Source organism: Bacillus rossius, chromosome 12 (assembly GCF_032445375.1).
Source record: "Bacillus rossius redtenbacheri isolate Brsri chromosome 12, Brsri_v3, whole genome shotgun sequence".
In the NCBI taxonomy this organism is placed as follows: Eukaryota; Metazoa; Arthropoda; class Insecta; order Phasmatodea; family Bacillidae; genus Bacillus; species Bacillus rossius.
In genome coordinates this window covers 10,255,173-10,274,743 of record NC_086339.1, presented here as the reverse complement: position 1 = coordinate 10,274,743, position 19,571 = coordinate 10,255,173, and the positions used below count along the sequence as shown (strand labels likewise).

The 19,571-nt window shown below is 36.4% G+C and overlaps 1 protein-coding gene across 5 annotated transcripts in view; it reads left to right on the top strand.

The window, feature by feature from the left end:
* The window catches only part of LOC134537507 (serine/arginine repetitive matrix protein 2), a 43,391-nt gene extending 24,211 nt beyond the window's left edge, over positions 1 to 19,180 (top strand). For all 5 annotated transcript variants that reach the window (XM_063378012.1, XM_063378013.1, XM_063378014.1 and 2 more), the window contains 2 exons: positions 14,063 to 14,246; positions 18,494 to 19,180. In XM_063378012.1, the coding sequence (XP_063234082.1) occupies positions 14,063 to 14,246; positions 18,494 to 19,084 (775 nt within the window). In that variant the 3' untranslated portion in view covers positions 19,085 to 19,180. The remainder of the gene's footprint in view (positions 1 to 14,062; positions 14,247 to 18,493) is intronic.
* Positions 19,181 to 19,571: the final 391 nt, after the last annotated feature.

The window sequence follows — 19,571 nt, the reverse complement described above, 5'->3', positions numbered from 1 at the left end:
AAAACATTTTATGACTTTATAATAATTAATGAAGCACATGTAAATTTGACATTAATATTTAGTCAATAGGTAACAAACCAATAGATAACAAATGTTTAAATGCCCGGCTGGACAAACTTAATGCGCTGTGTCATACCAAAAAAAAAATAGTTCTGACCTCAAAGCACTTCACAATAAATACTAAAATTAGTGATGGTTCGAATCCCATTTTTCTCGAATCCGAATCCCAAACAGTACCTCCAATCCACCCCTCGAATCTGAATCCAGTTCTCAAGGGTTAATTATAAAATAATTTATAAGTTAAGAGAAAATATTAAACATTATGCAGAATTATTTAACCCTTTAAATTTTTATTTAAAAAAACAAGGATTTTGACACGGTCTGGATCAAGACGATTCCGTTTTTGGTCACATATGTTTCCTGCAGTGCTGAACAAATGTTCAGAGAAGACTGTCGCAGGTGGTGAACACAAATATTTTTTGGACAGTTTATGTAGCCTGGGTGAACACGCAGAGTGAGTTTTCCAGTATTCCAGAATTTTTATTTCTGGGTTAACTGTAGGATCACGTAAGAATCTGGTACTTCACAATTGCTGTAGAATCCGACTTGGTGGATTTAAGGCATTCAGGCATTATCTGTGAGTACAGTGATTCATGTATCCACGGATATCGGAAAACGAAATTCAACATTTGTTTAAAGTCCCAAATGAAGGTAAACGCTTTCCTGAAATATTTAATGGAAACTGAAAGGTGCCATCTTGGCTTCAATGGTTTTAGGCCATAAGAAATATTGTCGTGCGTCTTTTAAAATAAAGCCTCACTAAAGCATAGTGATTAATATGCCCGAAGTTAAAAGTGACGGGATGTTTTCTCTAGTTTACCCATTAAAATTTTTTATACTAATATTAGTTATTTTTTATGTTGCTCAAAATGATTGGCTAACAAATTCATTGGTTGGCCATCATGGAATTCTCAGATAATACATATTTTAACGTTGGTAGTCTACACAAACCGAACTTGGTCCTAAAAAAATTCATAAATAGAATGTGTATCAAAATATTTAAAATTGAATTGCGATTAAAATAATAATTGTATAATGTATTAATTTTTGTCATTCATTATTTCATTGTTATTACTACATGTGCGACCGTAACTTGTAATGAAAGTCGGCATTATTGTTGTATTACTAATTAACAGATTTCTCGGTAAAGTTATTTAAAAAAAAAAAAAAGATTCATATTTAGTCAAGATCCAAAATGTGCTTTATTTTATTTTTTAGCATATTCTGAGAATACATGTGTGATTTATGCCTTATTTAATGCCAATGTAGCGACAATGCATCCATGTTCATGAATATAAAGTAAGTTTCCCAAATCAGTACATGCTTCATAATTTTTTTTATATAATAACGAATTAAAAGTACACTACAGTAGAACCTCGTTAATGTGTGATGCGCTAATTCGGGAATCGGATAATCCGTGACGATTTAAAAGAGAAGAAAAAAAAAGTAAAAATTGTCAGCGCTTAAAATTAACATCACTCGGGCGGCAAACACTGCAAGCCATCGCGTGGGCGCCAAACTCTGCAACGCTGTTTGTACCGACCCTTTGTGTCACCCCTCTTTCAGCTGTCACATTTGTCACTCTTTAAACTTGAGGGGGATGTCCTGACTTCTGCTTCCGGTCTCCCTTTGTTTCCACCCGCCAACACAGCCAACACACAGCAGGCGCCTGGCGAGTGACGTGGCATTCAGCTGTATGAGGGGGGAGGGGGGGGGGGGGTTCAAGGTCAGCACGATCTTATCTTTCTCTCTTCGGCTGTTGTAAATGACCGTGAACTAATGGCTAGGCCAGGGGTCGGCAACCTGCGGCTCGCGAGCCACATGCGGCTCTTTGGATGTGAAGCTGTGGCTCTTTAGTTCCGTACCAGAAATACTGCATCACCAGGTTATTTATACAGAAAATACTTTTTTTTTTATTACAAACCAGTAGTAAGCCTGTTTTTTTCCACGCTTGTTATATTTTACTAAACAATATGTCATCAAGCAGTTAAATTATCAATTTAAAGCTATCCATCCGCCCGAGGTTTTCGTTTTACTAGTACTTACGGGCCCACCCAACAGATAGCGCCACTTGACGCGCAAACATGTTTTCAGTTTCCAACATATCAGTCGCACTTCTATATCTCCCTCCTTGTTCTGTGGTCCGTCGGAAGCTCTCGAATGAAGCCGTTGTCTGATGTTTCTATGTAGGATTTAATTCGTTTCGACGCAAGACAGTTTGGCGTCTTCACCAGTGCTTTGGCTGTGACGTATAGCTTGTTGTTTCAAGTAGAAGCGTTAGAAGCGAATTATCTTCTCAGGGGTATGTATGTACATATATAATAATAAAAAAACCGAAGTAAAGCTAGGTAACATAATAAGTATTATATTTTTAATATACATATTATACATATTTTTTTAAAATAGGATACCTAACTCCTTTTTTGAAGTCAATAAGAAGTGTCAAAAAAGAATCTAAGTACACTTTTTGATATTACCGCGAAAGTGTTTTTATTAAAATAGTAAATAATTGCAAACCTTGTCATCTGCTGTTTTGGATACCTAAATAATAATTTTAAAAATTCTTTATTACAGCTTCACCGCAAGCATGGTATCTACAAAAAAAAAAGAGAAGAACTGAAGAAGGGCATCGAGAATTCAATCGGGATTGGACGGAGTCGTTCGCTTTCATATGCAACTCAGATGGCCTTCCGACCTGTCTCATTTGCCACGAAAAACTCGCACACAATAAGAAATCAAATTCACTACAAAACATACTCAGTTTGCTTGTAAATATCCAGCCGGTGAAGAACGAAAAAAAGCTGTCGACGAGCTCCAAAAACAAAAACAGCAATCAAGTTCCATGTTAAGTAACTGGACGCAATCTACAAGTAATGTTAATCTGGCAAGCTTCGCGGCATCACTAGAAATCGCAAAAAAAGGCAAACTATTCACAGATTGTGAGTATGTCAAAGATTGCTTCATACGTGCATCTGAAGAACTGTTTCGTGATTTCAAAAACAAACCAGAAATCTTGAAAAAAATCAAAGATTTGCCACTATCCGCTAAAACAGTACAAGACAGAAAGGCAAAAATTTCTTCAAATGTAACATATTTGCAGGTGGAAGACATTCAACTGGCTTCTTATCACTTGCTATAGATGAGTCTTGCGACATAAAAGACACGGCACAAGTTGCCCTTTTTGTTAGGTATATGTCTTCCCAAGGTCCCGTGCAAAAATGCCTCGAAGATAATAAAATTGATTTAAATAAAATCGTTTCAATAGCAACTAATGGAGCCAGAAGTATGACAGGGAAAAATAAAGGGACAACAACGATTCTTCAGAGTAAAATAAACCACGAAATTCTTACGTTTCACTGCATAATACACCAAGAAGCACTTTGTGCCCAAACATTTCCGGCCGAAATAGTTGAGGTCATGAATTTGGTAATCACGATTGTTAACAGCATCTTGTCAAAAGCACTCTACCATCGTCAGTTTAAAGAATTCTTAAACGAAATGGAGACTCAGTATTCCGACCTCCTTCTTTACAATAAAGTGCGATGGCTTTCCAAAGGTAAGGTGTTGAAACGTTTTGCTTTGTGCTTGAATGAAATAAATACATTCCTCAATGAAAAAGGCATTAATCACCCTAATTAGAGGATGGCAAATGGTTGCAAAAATTTTACTTTATGGTGGATATCACAGTGAAATTAAATGAGCTGAATCTAAAACTGCAAGGAAAGGGAAACCCAGCCTATGTTTTGGTAGAAGAATTGGTTAGTTTCAAAGAAAAATTAATTATTTTTGCAGAAGATATTCAGAGCTGTAAATTACTTCATTTTAAATTTCTAAAGCAATATCGTGATAAAACCAGTGCAACTGTTGACACGAAATACTTCAGCACAGTTATAAAAAAAATTAAAGATGAATTTGCTGACAGATTTCAACAATTCAAAACCAACAAAACCACTCTAGCATTCATAGTAAATCCTCTCAACACAAATGGTAACGAAATCCACATTGAGCCATTTGTAGTTGATACTGGATCTCTAGAAATGCAATTATTCGCTTTAAAAAGTAAAGCTTTGTGGAGTGGAAAATTTACATAGTTGAAAAGCAAGTTGGAAGAGTTGGAGGTTCAGAAATGTATGTACGTAACGCAACAAAAGAGGACAGCTTTAAAAGAAATGCCGCGAGTTGAGGCACTTATATTCGACGCATGGAATAGTCTTCCTGATTGCTACAGTGAGGTGAAGAAGTTGGCATTTGGAGTGCTGACTATCTTCGGATCGACATATTCGTGCGAGCAAGCGTTCTCTTGCATGAATATAATTAAATGTAAAGTAAGAAGCCAACTAACAAATGAAAGTTTAGAGTCGTGTTTGAAACTTAAAACCACAAGTTATAAGCCAAATTTATCCAATCTTTCTAAAACCATGCAAAGCCAACGCTCCCATTGAATGTGTTTGCGCAATTAATTGTCATTGAAGTACACGTTAGTGCTGTAAGTGTTTGATTGTTTTAATTTTTTACATATATAATAAGTTATTATCTAATAAGACCATATATTATCTAATTTGTTGTGAAAAAACACTACTTATATATGAATAAATATTTCTTATGAATAAATAGATTCGTTTTCTTATCAAAAAACTTTATTTATGCAAGTACTATTTATTGTTGGCAAGAAAAAATTTTTGTGGCTCTTTAAAAACTTTGAAACTTTGTAAATTGTAATTTTTGGCTCTTCCGACTCAAAAGGTTGCCGACCCCTGGGCTAGGCAGTGCTGTATTTTTTTAAGCCGAGACACTAATTCGAAGACGGCCTGCCCTTACCGTGAACGGCCTTAACCTAGCTGCACGCCGGTGTCTGAGAAGCTTGACAAGACCTTCGAGCTTTTAATCGCTAGTCCGTGAAATTCGGTAATCCGTATTTATCTCGGTCCTGACCATCACGTATTAACGAGGTTCTACTGTACCTCAATAGGATGTGTTCCAAAGAAAACGTAAACAGGCTAAGTTAATTGTAAGCATTTAAGTTTTTAAAGTACTACATTTACATCAATATTTTTCCTCGAATCCCGAATCTTTTCCCTCGAATTTCGAATCTTTCGAATACTAGAGATTCTGTGGGATTCGAGGATTCGACCGGCCCATCCCTAACTAAAATAGAATATAGTACCCATGGGAGTGCGTCGTTTGCCCTACAGGCGTTTGCCCTAAACGCATTTTCGAAGCATATTCTCGCATTCCTCATTCCAAACAGGCGTTTGCCCTAAAAGCGTTTGCCCTACAGGCGTTTGTCCTAAAGTCGTTTGCCCTACAGGCGTTTGCCCTACAGGCGTTTGACCTAAAGGCGTTTGCACAAAATGTTTGATAATCACATTCGGACCAAGCTCCGGCATTTGCCCTAAAGGCGTTTGCCCTAAAAGAAGTTTTTCGACAGTCGTTTGGCCTACAGGCGTTTGCCCTACAGGCGTTTGCCCTAAAAGTTTGCGAATTTTCAATAATCCGAAAATGAATGCTTGCCGGCGTTTGCCCTACAGTTGTTTGCCCTACAGGCATTTGCCCTAAAGTCGTTCGCCCTACAGGTGTTTGCCCTACGAATCTTTTCGAAGATAGATGTCGTTACGTGTGTCGCCCCTGTTAACAAATGTTGGAACCATTCTCCAAATGAGTACAAAGTACAAAATTCACAAATTAGATGGCAGCACATACTGTTTGCTTTCCCAACGTTGAAGTCTAAGAATGCAGCTGGTAATTGAACCTTACAACAGATGGTGCGCCAATCTCAGTGACTGGATTGTATTTTTTAAATCATTTTTTAACAGAGAGGTTGATGATGTAATATTTTCCAAGATGGGGGGGGGGGGTTAACTAGCGAACGAATTAACTTAATTTAATATTGCTGCTATATATAAAAACAAGCGTTAACAAAATGAGCTTACAAAATTTTATTATCCTTGCCTGCTGGAATTTTCACTTAAAGTCGTGTTAAAAACGATGATCCTAAAATAATTTAAGGCAGAAGATTTTTCATATGCATTTATAAAAACAATTTCAGTGTTTAAAAGTTACTGTTAAAATAGCCTCCGAGACCTTCATGCCTATTTTCAATTTTTATATACCATGTGTCCAACTGAATCTGTCGATTTATTAATATGTTTGTAGAATGCGGTGAAAATACTTCCATCGAGAGTGTGCATATTTTGCTAATTCGCCCAGCCCAACTATAGCTTAACCCCTTATAAGTTTTATGGGAACAAGTGAACTATAATAAAAGACTGATTTTATGTGAGACAGCCAATGAAATGTACAACTTTTCAAAATGCATTTAATCATATCATCCATATTGCCACAATATTTGAATGAATGTCATAGGTATGAGTGTAAACTAGGAACGATTTTGATATGTCGTGGAATGTACAATAATGAATTACGTAAAAGTATAATACACAAAGAAATATCATTAAATATAACTCTGTTTCAGATGCTAATGAATCAGCAAAAAAAAAAAAAAGTGCAATTTTAGTTAATATATTTTTTAAAAAAAATTAGTTTCAAAATTGCTATGATCTTGTTTTTAAAACACTGAATCAACTTCTCTGTATTTTTTGTAAGTGAAGCAAAATAAATATTTAAAAAAAATAATTCACCGAATTACATAATTTTCAATATAAACCGTTGCAATTTTAGTTAATTACATATTTGTTACATGCCCACAGTCTTACGACTTTAACAGTGGGCACGATATATATATATATATATATATATATATATATATATATATATATATATATATATATATATATATATATATATATATATATACACACACTAGCTGCAGTACCCGGCTTTGCCCGGGCTGAACACCGGGTGATATATTGTCCGCGAAATACAGCAAAATGGATAGCGATATGTCTAGTGTGTTGGACATTAAGAAATGACACATAATTACTGTTTGTGTATCTGTGACCTATGATTTTCTTTTTACCCATGGCGATCGGTTGAAAGGTTTAGAAGTTAATGCGCTACAGCGCCATCTAGCGGCGAGTTACAAAAAAAATGGATAGCATAAAAACCTTCTTCATGATAAAAACACTTCGATGTGCCAACTTTCATGACGATCGGTCAAACGGTGTAAGAGTTTATGGACGTCATACATACCAAAATCCAATTATATATATTCTTATATTTCGAAATTTTGGGGCTTTCACTTTTGCGGAAAGTGGATGTTCAGGACCTCGAATGGTTTGGAACACTCCATCTCGAAAGAAATATTTGAAATTCCTGAAATTATCGAAATTTTGGGGCTTTGTCCCCAGAGGGGGAGGGGTGATTTGAGGACCCTGAATGGCTGGGAAACAATAAAAATCGAAATAATGATATTTGAAATTTTTTAAATTTTGGGGTTTTGACCCCTGTGGGGGGGGGAGGGGGAGGTGTGATGTTGAGGACCCCGAATGGCTCGTAAACACTCCAAACCGAAAGATAATAGGTTTTCAAAAGTTTGGGAAATTTTTTTATTATTGGGTATTTGACTCCTTGTGGGGGGAGGGTAGTTTGAGGACCCCGAATGGCTCGGAAACACTCCAAATAGTAAAAAAGTATAGGCTACTTAAATTTAAGAAATTTTTGAATTTTTCGTAATTTTGGGGTTTTGCACTTCCCCCCCCCCCCCACCCCCCCTCCCACAAAATTGGGTGCGAAGTCGACTTTGGGTAAAAGTTCCACCATGCCCCGGACACTTTAGTTCGTAATGAATTAATTGTAATACAATTTCCTCCAATTTTTCGAAATTTTAAGGCTTTCACTTTTGTGGAAAAGGGGGGGGGGGGGGGGGTGGAGGTTTAGGACCTCGAATGTTTCGGAACACTCCATCTCGAAAGAATAGATATTTGAAATTCCCTAAAATTATCGAAATTTTGGGGCTTTTTCCCAGAGGGATGGGGGGGTTTGAGGACCCTGAATGGCTCGAAAACGCTTAAAATCGAAAGAGAAAGATTTTTAAAAAATTTTAAACTTTCGAAATTTTGGGGCTTTAACCACCTGGGGGGGGGGGGGAGAGAGGTGGTGATTTTGAGGACCCCGAATAGCTCGGAAACACTTCAAATCGAAAGAGATATAAAGGAAAACTTATTACCTACCTATGAATAATTTTCTAAATAAATTAATAAATAACTCTATGTTTAAGAATTTACGTACATACATAATATTAAACTTCAAAATATACACACCAAACAAAACTAAGGATGTTTGTGAAACTATTTTTTATTTGTCATAATGTTTAAAACATTTGTAGGATTTGTTTATATGTAAAACTGTGATGGCCATATTCCGCTTATCCAAAGGAGTATAGAAATTAATAGAGATATCACTCCATGTACACACCACAAATCTTTGAATTAAGTAAAAAATGATTGTCTATAAAGTCGGTTTACGGACGATAGTTTAACGTGACAACGTCATAACAAAACATTGATGAAATAATTGATCCAGAAGAAAAGGAAATATCATATTTGGCCTGAGACTGAGCCGTAATAGGTTTTTGCAACCAAACCATTTAGGCATTAAAAATGTTATATTCTTTGAGGAATAATTTTTTTTTTAATTTTTCTATCAATTTAATTGATAAATTTACTTTTATTTGCAATCATTATTCAAATATATTTATTACTTTTGAAATGTTACGTGCACCGTATTTATTTTTCAAGTTCAAAAAAAAATTTTAACACCTGCCGGAATTCGAACCAACAACCTTAAAATTAGAAAATAGCGCCGCTGACCGCTCATCCACGAAGCCGTATTTAGTAATTGATAGTTTCAGATGTTATATATACCTTTATAAATATTTTGTTCATGGTAGGGGAATAATATTATTTCGTTTTAAAACCTCGATTTTATAACAAATACGCATCCCAAATACACCAAACTTATTTATAAGGTGTTACAATATTTTTTTAAAAAATTGTGCAAAAGATTCCGGTTGTAATTTGAATTATTATGTGTAACTGTAAAGCACCATTGTTGGTTCAAAACGTATTTGAATATTCAACATTACTTTTAAATAACCGTACCGATTGTGCTGAAAATCGGTGGACGATCGTTAAATTACATAATATTAATAATTCAAACGACGAAAATATGATTGAAAAGTCAAATCGATGGTCATTCCAATCGAGTGGAAGAGAGATGCCACGCATACGTACAATGAGCATGAAGAGAGATGCCACGCATGCGTACAATGAGCAAACAGGAACATCCGTAGTGGGACACTTTTTCGTGCGTGCAGCCGGCGTTCATCGATTTATTAGACGTTGTCACGTCAAAAAACATAGTCCAAAATGACACGAAAAGTATAAATAACAACTAATTTGTCAAAAAAATTTATTCAACTGGAATGACAATGTTAACATCCACCTGAAATTTAATAGAAGTAGGTAAGAATATATATAGATAATCCCCGGCATACGTTGCAATGCCTCAATCAATTTTTTAATTTTTTAAACGTATACTAAGAATCTCTCTTTATCTCTCTAATTCTCTATCTCTCTATGTATATCTCTATAACTCTCTCTATCTTTCTATTTATATCTCAATCTCTCTATATATCTTTCTACATATATATATCTCTATATATCTTTCTAGCGGACCCGACAGACATTGTCCTGCCCAAATGTACTTTTTGTGAGATATGGATATGGCGGTAAGTATTTCTACGCTGGACATTTTGTATCTTCTCATTATACATACCCCTCCTCTTGGGCGCGCCACTGCCGTTACCAAAAACCTTTCCCATGTTTACGCAGAAGGCAACAACAATGCAAAAGTCCGTTGCTATGGAGGCTAATTATCAACAATGCTTAGTTTTTTTTGCTTTTAAAGCGTGTTTTTTTAGTTTTTTCTTAACTCAGAATCAAGATAAAATATCCAATTGTGAATCTAAACCATCCTCGAATCCCCGTGAACTCACACAAAAAATTTCATCAAAATCGGTCCAGCCGTCTAGGAGGAGTTCAGTGACATACACACGCACACAAGAAATATATATATAAAGATATATATATATATTCAGTATTTGGTTAAATGTACGCAATAGGTTTATCCAACCCGACTTGCTAGTCTTGGTCGGCAAATATGTTGGCTGTTTTCTCTGTTAGAACTCTGGGTATCTTGTGTATGGAGTAATGAATTCTTTCTTCATTCTGCTAATGAAATTTTAATACCCACTTTTATACCCATGGGTATAATAGAATATAAAGCAGAAATTGGGCGTCGTGTGGGGCGGGCTTACAGGACAGCAAACCATAACAAAAACTGTTAGCATAACAATCATGTATCAAAAATAGTATTGGTTGTGCACGCGCAGTTCATCTCCATAAATTAAGTTTGTACGCGACTATAATTTTTTTTTTCTCCTCAGATCGTTTTTAGGTAGATTTTGCAGAGTGACTTACAGAAAATTTCACGATATTTTCTCCGATCTAGGTCCTATGAATTTCAGAATTTCTAATTGAGGTAAATATGAATGTCTATGTATTGTTGGATTGGATTTATATCCCATACATATTGTTGAGCCAACAATTAATTTGCAATTTATTGTTACATTGGATATTCTAGAAATATTCATAAGATTTTACATAGTTATTGAAACTTATGGAATTTTTCAGAAAGTTTATTTTTATATTGGTAGGCCGCACGGCGAAATCTACCTTTCCGACTGGCTGCCATCGGGGATTTTTCATTTATAATTATTGGATATATGATTTCACACTATTATGCACACAGACGCTTCATATCTAAAACAATCTTGTTCGAACAAAAGGTTTTTAATTTTTTTAATAAGACATTTTTTTTTGTGACAGATATCTCAAAGAAAACAAAAACAGTAATCCGGCAGAATTCTATACGAGCCTCGTTGCCAAATTTAATGGACGCAAAATAATAAATTACCTACACACAGACACAGCGAGGCTATTTTCAGCGTAAATGTTACATGGCAGGACAAGATTCAAAAAAGGTTTAGCTTGTGAGAAGAGTCCTTTCAAAAAAATGTCAGGTATAAGCCCTGGTTCAATAAACAAGAAAGTAATTCGTAAAAAGATTCAACACGGCACAACTCGGTGTAAACTGGCTTACCAAGAAGATAGTCAGTTGAAACTAAAACGGCGTGAACTCCAATCGACTAAACCAAATGTTGACTATGGATCCTCATCAGGGCAAGTTACTGATGTACAAGGGTGTGATCTTCCTGAAAATGAACTATTAAGTAAGTGTGAACATTACATCGCGTCACTGCAAGTCACTTTGGAAGAAGGAAGGAATATTGTGGAACAAACAAATACGGATACAATTCCGCAAGGAAAGTCGTTCTGTGTGCGGTGGGCTAAAGTAACATTATTATTATTATTGAGAAATACCATTACGTATCTTCAATATTTTATTTTGGGAATATAAGTGGAATTCACTATGGAAATATGGGAAATATTATGGATATATTTAAATATATATTATATTACGGATATAGCTTATTTTAAGAATCATGCCAACCAATGACTATTATCGGCCAACTCTTATAACTGAACGTCAAAATGATCTAACACAAACATTACAAACTAAATGCAAATTATGGAAAACCCAGAACAAAACGAACTGGAATAGGTACTTCTTCATTGTGTACTTCAGCTGTATGTTGTGTATACATTCCAGAATAAAATAGTATGAACAATATGTAGGAGTTTAACCGCATTAGTACTATTATGCTAATGAACAGCTAGCATTCGCATTATTTACCTATATGCTCGTAATATTTTAAGTAATCATAGCGTAATGCGCGTCTGACAGCTGAAATTGAAATAAGAAAAGCCCCGGAAAAAAAGTTGAACCTTTTCCCAGCGATATTTTTGTTAAATCTCCAATACTGTTTTTTTATTATACGATTTTTTTTTTTGGTCGAAGACCTTACATCACCTAATGTTCCGAAATATTTTACAGAAAAAATATTCGATAACATTGAACTTAGCACAGGGAACCATCTGTTGGTAAATCTAGGAAGTTCATACTACATGAATTCCCACCAAACCTCGATATAGGCTTACATAAGTGCCATCTAGCGACGGTTTTGTAAACTTTGCATTCAGAGGGAAAACATTTATTTAGGTACTGCTCCCTGCGGATGAAATATAAACTACAAGAACACTGTTTGAATCGATACATAATTGAAAAAACCTACATTTCCCAAAATAACCTAAACTTCGTTTACCCTAAAGTCATTTGCCCTACAGGCGTTTGCCCTAACGGCATTTGCCCTACAGGCGTTTGCCCTACAGGCGTTTGCCCTACAGGCGTTTGCACAAAATGTTTGATAATCCCATTCGGACCAAGCTCCGGCATTTGCCCTAAAGGCATTTGCCCTAAAATAAGTTTTTCGACAGTCGTTTGCCCTACAGGCATTTGCCCTACACGCGTCTGCCCTAAAAGTTGGCGTGGTTTCGTTAATCCAAAACATAAGTGCTTGCCGGCGTTTGCCCTACAGTCGTTTGCACTAAACGGCATTTGCCCTAAAGTCGTTTGCCCTACAGGCATTTGCCCTACATTTAGGGCAAACGCCTGTAGGGCAAACGATGTGTACCCGTACCCATAATGTTCCAGCAACAGTTCTCAAACTTTCGAGAAGCACAGTACCAACTTACAGTCTTTCAACCACTGTAGTAAAGACTATAAAATATCCGGAAAAACTTATAATTAATCTGTACTAAAATTAAAAAGAAATACCAAACTTAAGCATAACATTGACTAAAATAGCAGGAACAAAACTTAACTTACAAACCCCTAAAATGGGCTTGGTGCAAATGCCACATATATTCTTGCTTAATGGTGAATAGGCCGCTTGTAGTTTATATTTATCTGTTTTCTTGCTTGCTTATTTATGTTTTTATGAGCTGTCGCTATTATTATTATTATTATTATTATTATTATTATTATTATTATTATTATTATTATTATTATTTTAAAAATGTGTGAATACAGGGATTTTCCTAGAAAGTTCTAGATCATTTGGGCTGATGCAAAATTTTATGAGTGTGAGAGAGAGACAGAGACAGATGTTTGTGCTTGAGAAAGACACGTGAGTTGGTTGAGATGCTGTTGCCTTGTGCCAGTATTAACTGATGTTTATGTGCATTTTTGTGGTTGGGTTGAAAATTACTTTGCATGAGTGCCTTGTTCCTTTTGGAGAAGGAGTGCGGTCATGGTAATTTAGTCAGCGAAAGTCATTCTGTGGTCGTGGGCCCCGAAAGGTTCAAGGACGAGCGATGGCCTAAGAACAAATGGCTAGAAGGTAGCAGGAAAGTAATTTGAGAATATTTAATGCCTATGTCTTGTCTGACATTTTTGGTGGAAGATGAAAAAGAGAATTTTTTGTTTAATAAGTGAAGTTTTGTGATGTTATTGTGAGAGGTCTGGATCAGTTAAGTAGTTGGAAGTTGTCCAGTGTGAGAGTGATGTGTGAATTTTTTTATGAAAGGTAATAAAAAACATTATAAGCCAGTAGTGGTTATTCGATGGACTCCATTTCAGTAATCAATCATTGGCCGTAACATTTTTTTTTCTGGAACTTAAATAATATTTTAACATTCAATAAAGATGTGTAGTATGTTATGATGAGACAAATATTGAACTAGCCTGAGGTTTAAACTGTTATAAAATGAATTAAGATTTTGACTTAGAATTAACATTTTTGTAAGTTGTTATTTAAGATGTTATCAGTAACAATTAGTCTTTTGTTATCCAACTGAATTCTGGCCATGATTTCGTAATAGTAATAAAATCTCACTTAAAGTAGTTGGGCATAATATTCTGCCGAATAGGAAGAGTATTTTATATGCCTGTGCAGTGTGGCCCACCTTTTACGTTTACATTTTAAGTGGATCTCTGTCCCATTAAAAAAGAAAATTTGTTTATGATTTGCTGAAGTGTTAGATGTAGTTGTGCGAACGTTACTGGAGATGATATGTCGCAGGTCTCGCTCGTTCTCGGTGCCGAGGAACCAGCCCACGAACAGGTCCCCCCTGTCTCCGCGGGCGGACGCGCGGAGGCTGCGGGAGAAGTCGAGTCCCCCGCGCGACCCGCGCCGCCCGCCCACCAGCCCGCCGCCCGCCGCCCGCAACAAGGTCAAGGTCAAGAGGAAGACCAGCCGGGACAAGGTGCGTTGCCCCGGCCAGCCGGAACGGTGTGCGTATTCAAACTAGTTAAAAATTTGTACCTTTTGAAAAGCGGATATTAAAACAATTGTTTTTTTTCCAACGAAACAAGACGCATGTGTGCTGCGCTCAAAGCTTTTGAAAATGCACCTTAGCTTTTAGCACCAAATGTACAGCTTAACTTTATTCAAACTACAGGAAAATAAATCATATCTGTAGACTAACTACATAGAAATTCAAGCAGCTTTAATGTGTTACAGAATGACATACAATTCTCAGTTCATTTTCACTGTTTTTTTACGTGTTTTAATTTTTATATTAGGCCTAAGATTATTATTATTACAATTAAAGTACATATTGTTCCCGCATATTTAAAAGAAAGCTGTGTGTGCTATTATTGCGATTTACTATCTGTTGATGACTCTGCCTTTAAAAAAAACTGATACCTCAGGCAGGATGCATGAATAAGAAATTATTAAAGAAATGGGGGGAAAATTCTTAATAAAAACAAGTTATTTGCTAGTGTTTTTTATTTATTATTATTCTAAGGTGTATTCCAGCTAACTTCAGAGGTTAGGTATTTTTATTTCTACACCTACCACTTTCTCGAGGTTAAGTTTTACTCTAAACCAAAGGCACCACATGTTTGTCCACACATGTGATAATTTTCTGATGGTTCCTAAAAATACAGTGGATAGAGGTTTTACGTGTACACCAAGCCTGTAGTAATAATATTAATAGTGTTTTAACTAAATTACATTCTAAAAGTTTTAAAGATAACTAGGGGTGGGCAAAGCTTCGTAAGTTCGAATTCGAGTCGAACATTTGTTATATGAGAATTCGTACTCGAAAAAATGAAATTATTCGAAGTTCGAAAAATAGAAAAAAACATTTCAAGTTTCTAAGCTAATCTTTTACTATACATACATTACCTAAAAGTTAAAGAATGCCTACGATCAATAACATCAACTGGGAGTTAACTTAGCATAATGAGAAGACACACATGCTTAGCCTAAGCCTATATGCCTGATCATTTAAACTAACCTCAATCATAATACAAATATGTTCGTTATACTTTGTTCAGTTTACATTGGCGTAGAGTAAAATAATTGTCAGTATCGTATTTTGCTGAGAAAATGGTAAATAGAAACTCCGAATCAATTATTTTCATGTTTATAAACGTGCCAGATTTATTCCCGACTTCGGTATTAGTCTTAATTTCCCCCCACAACAGCTCTTTTTCCATGCATAAATAACGTCAATAATGATTTAACGTGATACAATATTACCAACGGACTTATAAAACAGCAGTTAGGTACTGAATCCAATGAAATAAGATTATTGAATTAAATTCATTTGTAAATAAACGGGGAAAATATTCCATGGATGGAACAGTAGAAAAAATGAGTTACGTGAATAATCGTAAACAAAGATGGCGACAATATAACCACTCCGTTTTTCACCCACACACTTTCTTTTGTGCAAAGAGTAAAGATATTTTTTTTTTTGCGTTGGACGGATTGTAATAAACAATTAGCAGTTTGTCTCTAAACGGCTGTGCGCGTAAACTGAAGGCCAAAAGTTTAAAAAAAGAAAAAAAAGTTTATATTTACCTTTAATCGTTCTTATTCAATATAATTATTATTATACGATAATAACGTAGAAAGTTCAGCCGGCCGTATATAATATTACCATACAGTATTTAGTTGTATACAAATAGTAAAAGTTATGTGGCTAAGTTTTTGGCAATTGTTCAAAACGCCTAAGTTAATGGAGAATGTTGCGTTGATGGTTAAGTTAGGTTATGTATTAGCAAACGTGTGTGAAAGATTTTTAGCAGTTTACATTATTTGTAGTTGATATTCAAATAATGGAAGAAAGTACTTCTGGTTTAAATCAGGGGCCGCCTGCCAAAAAACCAATAAGTCCTATTTGGTTGTTTTTTTTTTACCAAGAGTGCCAATGGGAAAGAAGCAACTTGCAAAGCATGTCAAAAAACATATAAAATTCCAACAGGTACTACTACAACTCTACAAAATTATCTGAAACAGCACCCTGTACAATTAAAACAACTAAAAAGTCATGAAAAATCTGTCACAGAGATAAAAAAAGAAAATCAGTTGTCCCTGAAATGTGCTTTCCAGAAGCATTTGCCTAAACATAGCTAGTTTACTGTTGTTTGGTGTTTGCATTTAATAAATTCTTTGATTTGGCCTAGTATTCGATATTCGATTCGAATTCGGGAATATTTATAAAAATTTGCTTCGAATTCGCTTCGAAACGAAAATATCTATATTCGCCCACCCCTAAAGATAACTACATACTTACTACAGTATTTGGTTCCGTCTCACACACATTTGCCTTCTACCAAATAAAATCTCCTAAATATCAACATTTGGCATTTGTTAGCAGTCCTGTGTGTGTTCTTTTTGTTGAATATGTGTCCTATATGTGTGTGTCCTTTTTGATGAATGTGTCTCCTGTGTGTCCTTTTTGTCAGATGTGTGTCCAACTGTATGTCCTTTTCGTTTATTTTATGTCCTAATGTGTGTCCGTTTTGTCGAGCTAATTTTATTGTATTATATGTACATATAAATTTGCTAATTGTAGCATTACTTTGAACTGATGCTATTAGCAGTAAGTTGTAGTGCAGTTTAAATTACATAATTCTATTGGTGTGTATAAAAGATGTAATAATTTATGTGAAAGTTGACAATGTACAAAATAATTTTAAAAATACCACTTTAACTAAAAAAAACATCTTAATCCTATAAAAAAAAACACAAATGCATGTGTGTAGTAATAAGAACGTTAACCTGAAACTTATTTTTTTAGTATTTTAAATATTAACCTGTGTGAATTTTCTAATAATTACGTGGATGTATCAGCTCGTTGCTGTATAGGAGTGAAAGTTAATATTTTTGCAGAGCTTAGTATTTTTATGTGAACAATTATTTTTTTGCCCGTGTTTATTGAACATATAAATGTAATTACTGATAGTGTGCCTGGAAATTCGCAGAACTCCCGGTGTGAGCACCACAACTACCGTATTTACCCGCATACGAGTCACATATTTTATGCAGATTTTTAATTACAAATGTGAATTTATAACTTTTAATAAGACGTGACTTGCTGGGTAAATAGTTAAGGACTGAAAGTTTAGTGATCGTAATATTTAACTTTTTTTATGCTACAGAGAATGTAAACATCAATGAGATGATCAACAAAAAATATATGCCAATTGATAAACACACGCATCCGCGTGAGCTCACAATCGTATCTAGCCATATCGATCGAGATCTTGGCATCTACACATTGTTTCAGCAATAGTATATAATTATCTTCCCATGAAGCAGTTTTTAGATCCTGGTGCCTAGGTACCTGTGTGCTACCCTTGATGGTGACAGGACGGTTAAAGAACACAAACTTTTTTTTTTATTATTACTTGTAAGCATGTTCAGAACTTTTTACAGTTCATTTTGTTACATGAAAGTGTATGGATGTTTTAAAGTTAGGTTGATAAACATGAAATCTCAGTAAAGTACTTAAACTTTTTAACAGAAACAGAGAAAATTAATTTAGCAGCCTACAAACATTGTTTTCATTTGTGTTGTTTTACAACAAAAAAATTGTGGAAAATCATGGGAGATGCATATAACTTAAGAAAATGAATAATAAACATTCGTAACTTTACTGGAATAATTTTGTTGAACATACTTCGGCTTAAAAATGTAGTGTATGTTAGTAACTAAAAGTTAAAACTTTTGTGTGAGTAGGGAAAAAAATAAATAAGCTTTTTTTTTTTTTTTTCCTTCATCTATAGATCACAGGCTGTGATTGCTATACACATTGAATGAACAATTTAGTACTTGGTAAATGCAGCCACCAATTTTATATTGAGTTTTCTTGATGTAAATTTTAAACATGCGAGTTAGATTTTAAGGTGGATTTATTTCCTGCTTAGGTTACTTTTTAGACAGTTTGGGAAACATTCTTTTCTATTTTATCCTATTGAGTTTGAAAGTTTTTTTTTCTTTAATGTACATATATAAATTGTAGTTAAAAAAAAGTACCTTTTTTTTCTTCAGGAATTTCAAATTGATGAAATTTTTCAGTGCTTAGGTATATTCCACATAATCCATTCCGGCCTCGGACATCACCTGGTGAATGCTCGTAGACTCGTGAGAGCGAGACCCAGGAGCGTGCGCAGGGCCGAGGAAGGAAGGTGACGCGGGGTGTGTCTGTGTCAGGGCGCCGGGGCGAGCCTGAAGAAGCGCAAGAGCCGCAGGAAGAGGCGCCGGCCCGCGCCGCCCGAGGGCAGCGTGCTGCGACGTGCCTCCCCCTTGCCCTCGGCCTCCGAGGACAGCTCCACCTCCTCCGTGACGTCGGGCGGGGGGGCCACGCGCCTTACCCTGTCGGAGCGCTTCGGCAAGATGGCGCAGTGGTCGGTGGACCGGCGGGACTTGGACGGGGTGAAGAACATGCGCATCACGAAGCAGGCAGACAGCTCCGACCTGAAGGTGGTGATCGAGGGGGACCGGTACCGCAGCCCGAGCCCCGCGCCCGCCTCGGACCGGCGCATCGGGCTCGGCTACTACCCCGAGACGCTGCACTCGGCCCCCGTGGGGCTGGACGCCTGGGACGACGTGCGGGTGCGCTACAAGTACTACAAGGACCGCGGCTACCTGCGCGACCTCTCGCTGGACGACTACGTCAAGTGGGAGGAGTGGTGGTACAAGTACCAGGACTGGCTGGAGGCGGAGCGCTACTACGAGCACTGGGCAGCGCTGCACGCCGAGGAGGCGACACGCAGCTCGCGCCGTCGCCGCCTGCGCAGGTAGGCGTGCTCTGGCAATGTGCGTCGCCGCCTACGCCCGAAAAGCACGCATTTCCGTCTGCGCAGGTAGGTATTGCTGCCTGTGCAGGCGAGTGCGCCCGTGTAGCGCGTGTTGCCACCTGCACAGGTGTAACTGCCAGCGAAGCAGCAGTACATTGCTGCCGGTTGGGGTTGGAACGTGTGTACAGCTTCTGTCGATGTTGCCTTCGCATTAGGGGTGTGCAAATGTGTTCCAGGTTTCAAATTATTCTAACTGATCATAAAGAAAGTTCTTCCCCTCCTCATCCTCCCCATCCTCCTCCAGCGACAGCCGCAACAAAAAAAGGCTGGCACCGAAGTTAAAGGAATAAAATACTGTTTTTATATATTTTTATCTTAATACCCTAGTTAACATTTTACATAATTTTTTTTAATGTTCATTAAACACTTCTGATATAACCTTATGTATGAACTTTCTAAAACCACACAAAATTGTAATACATACTTGCCTG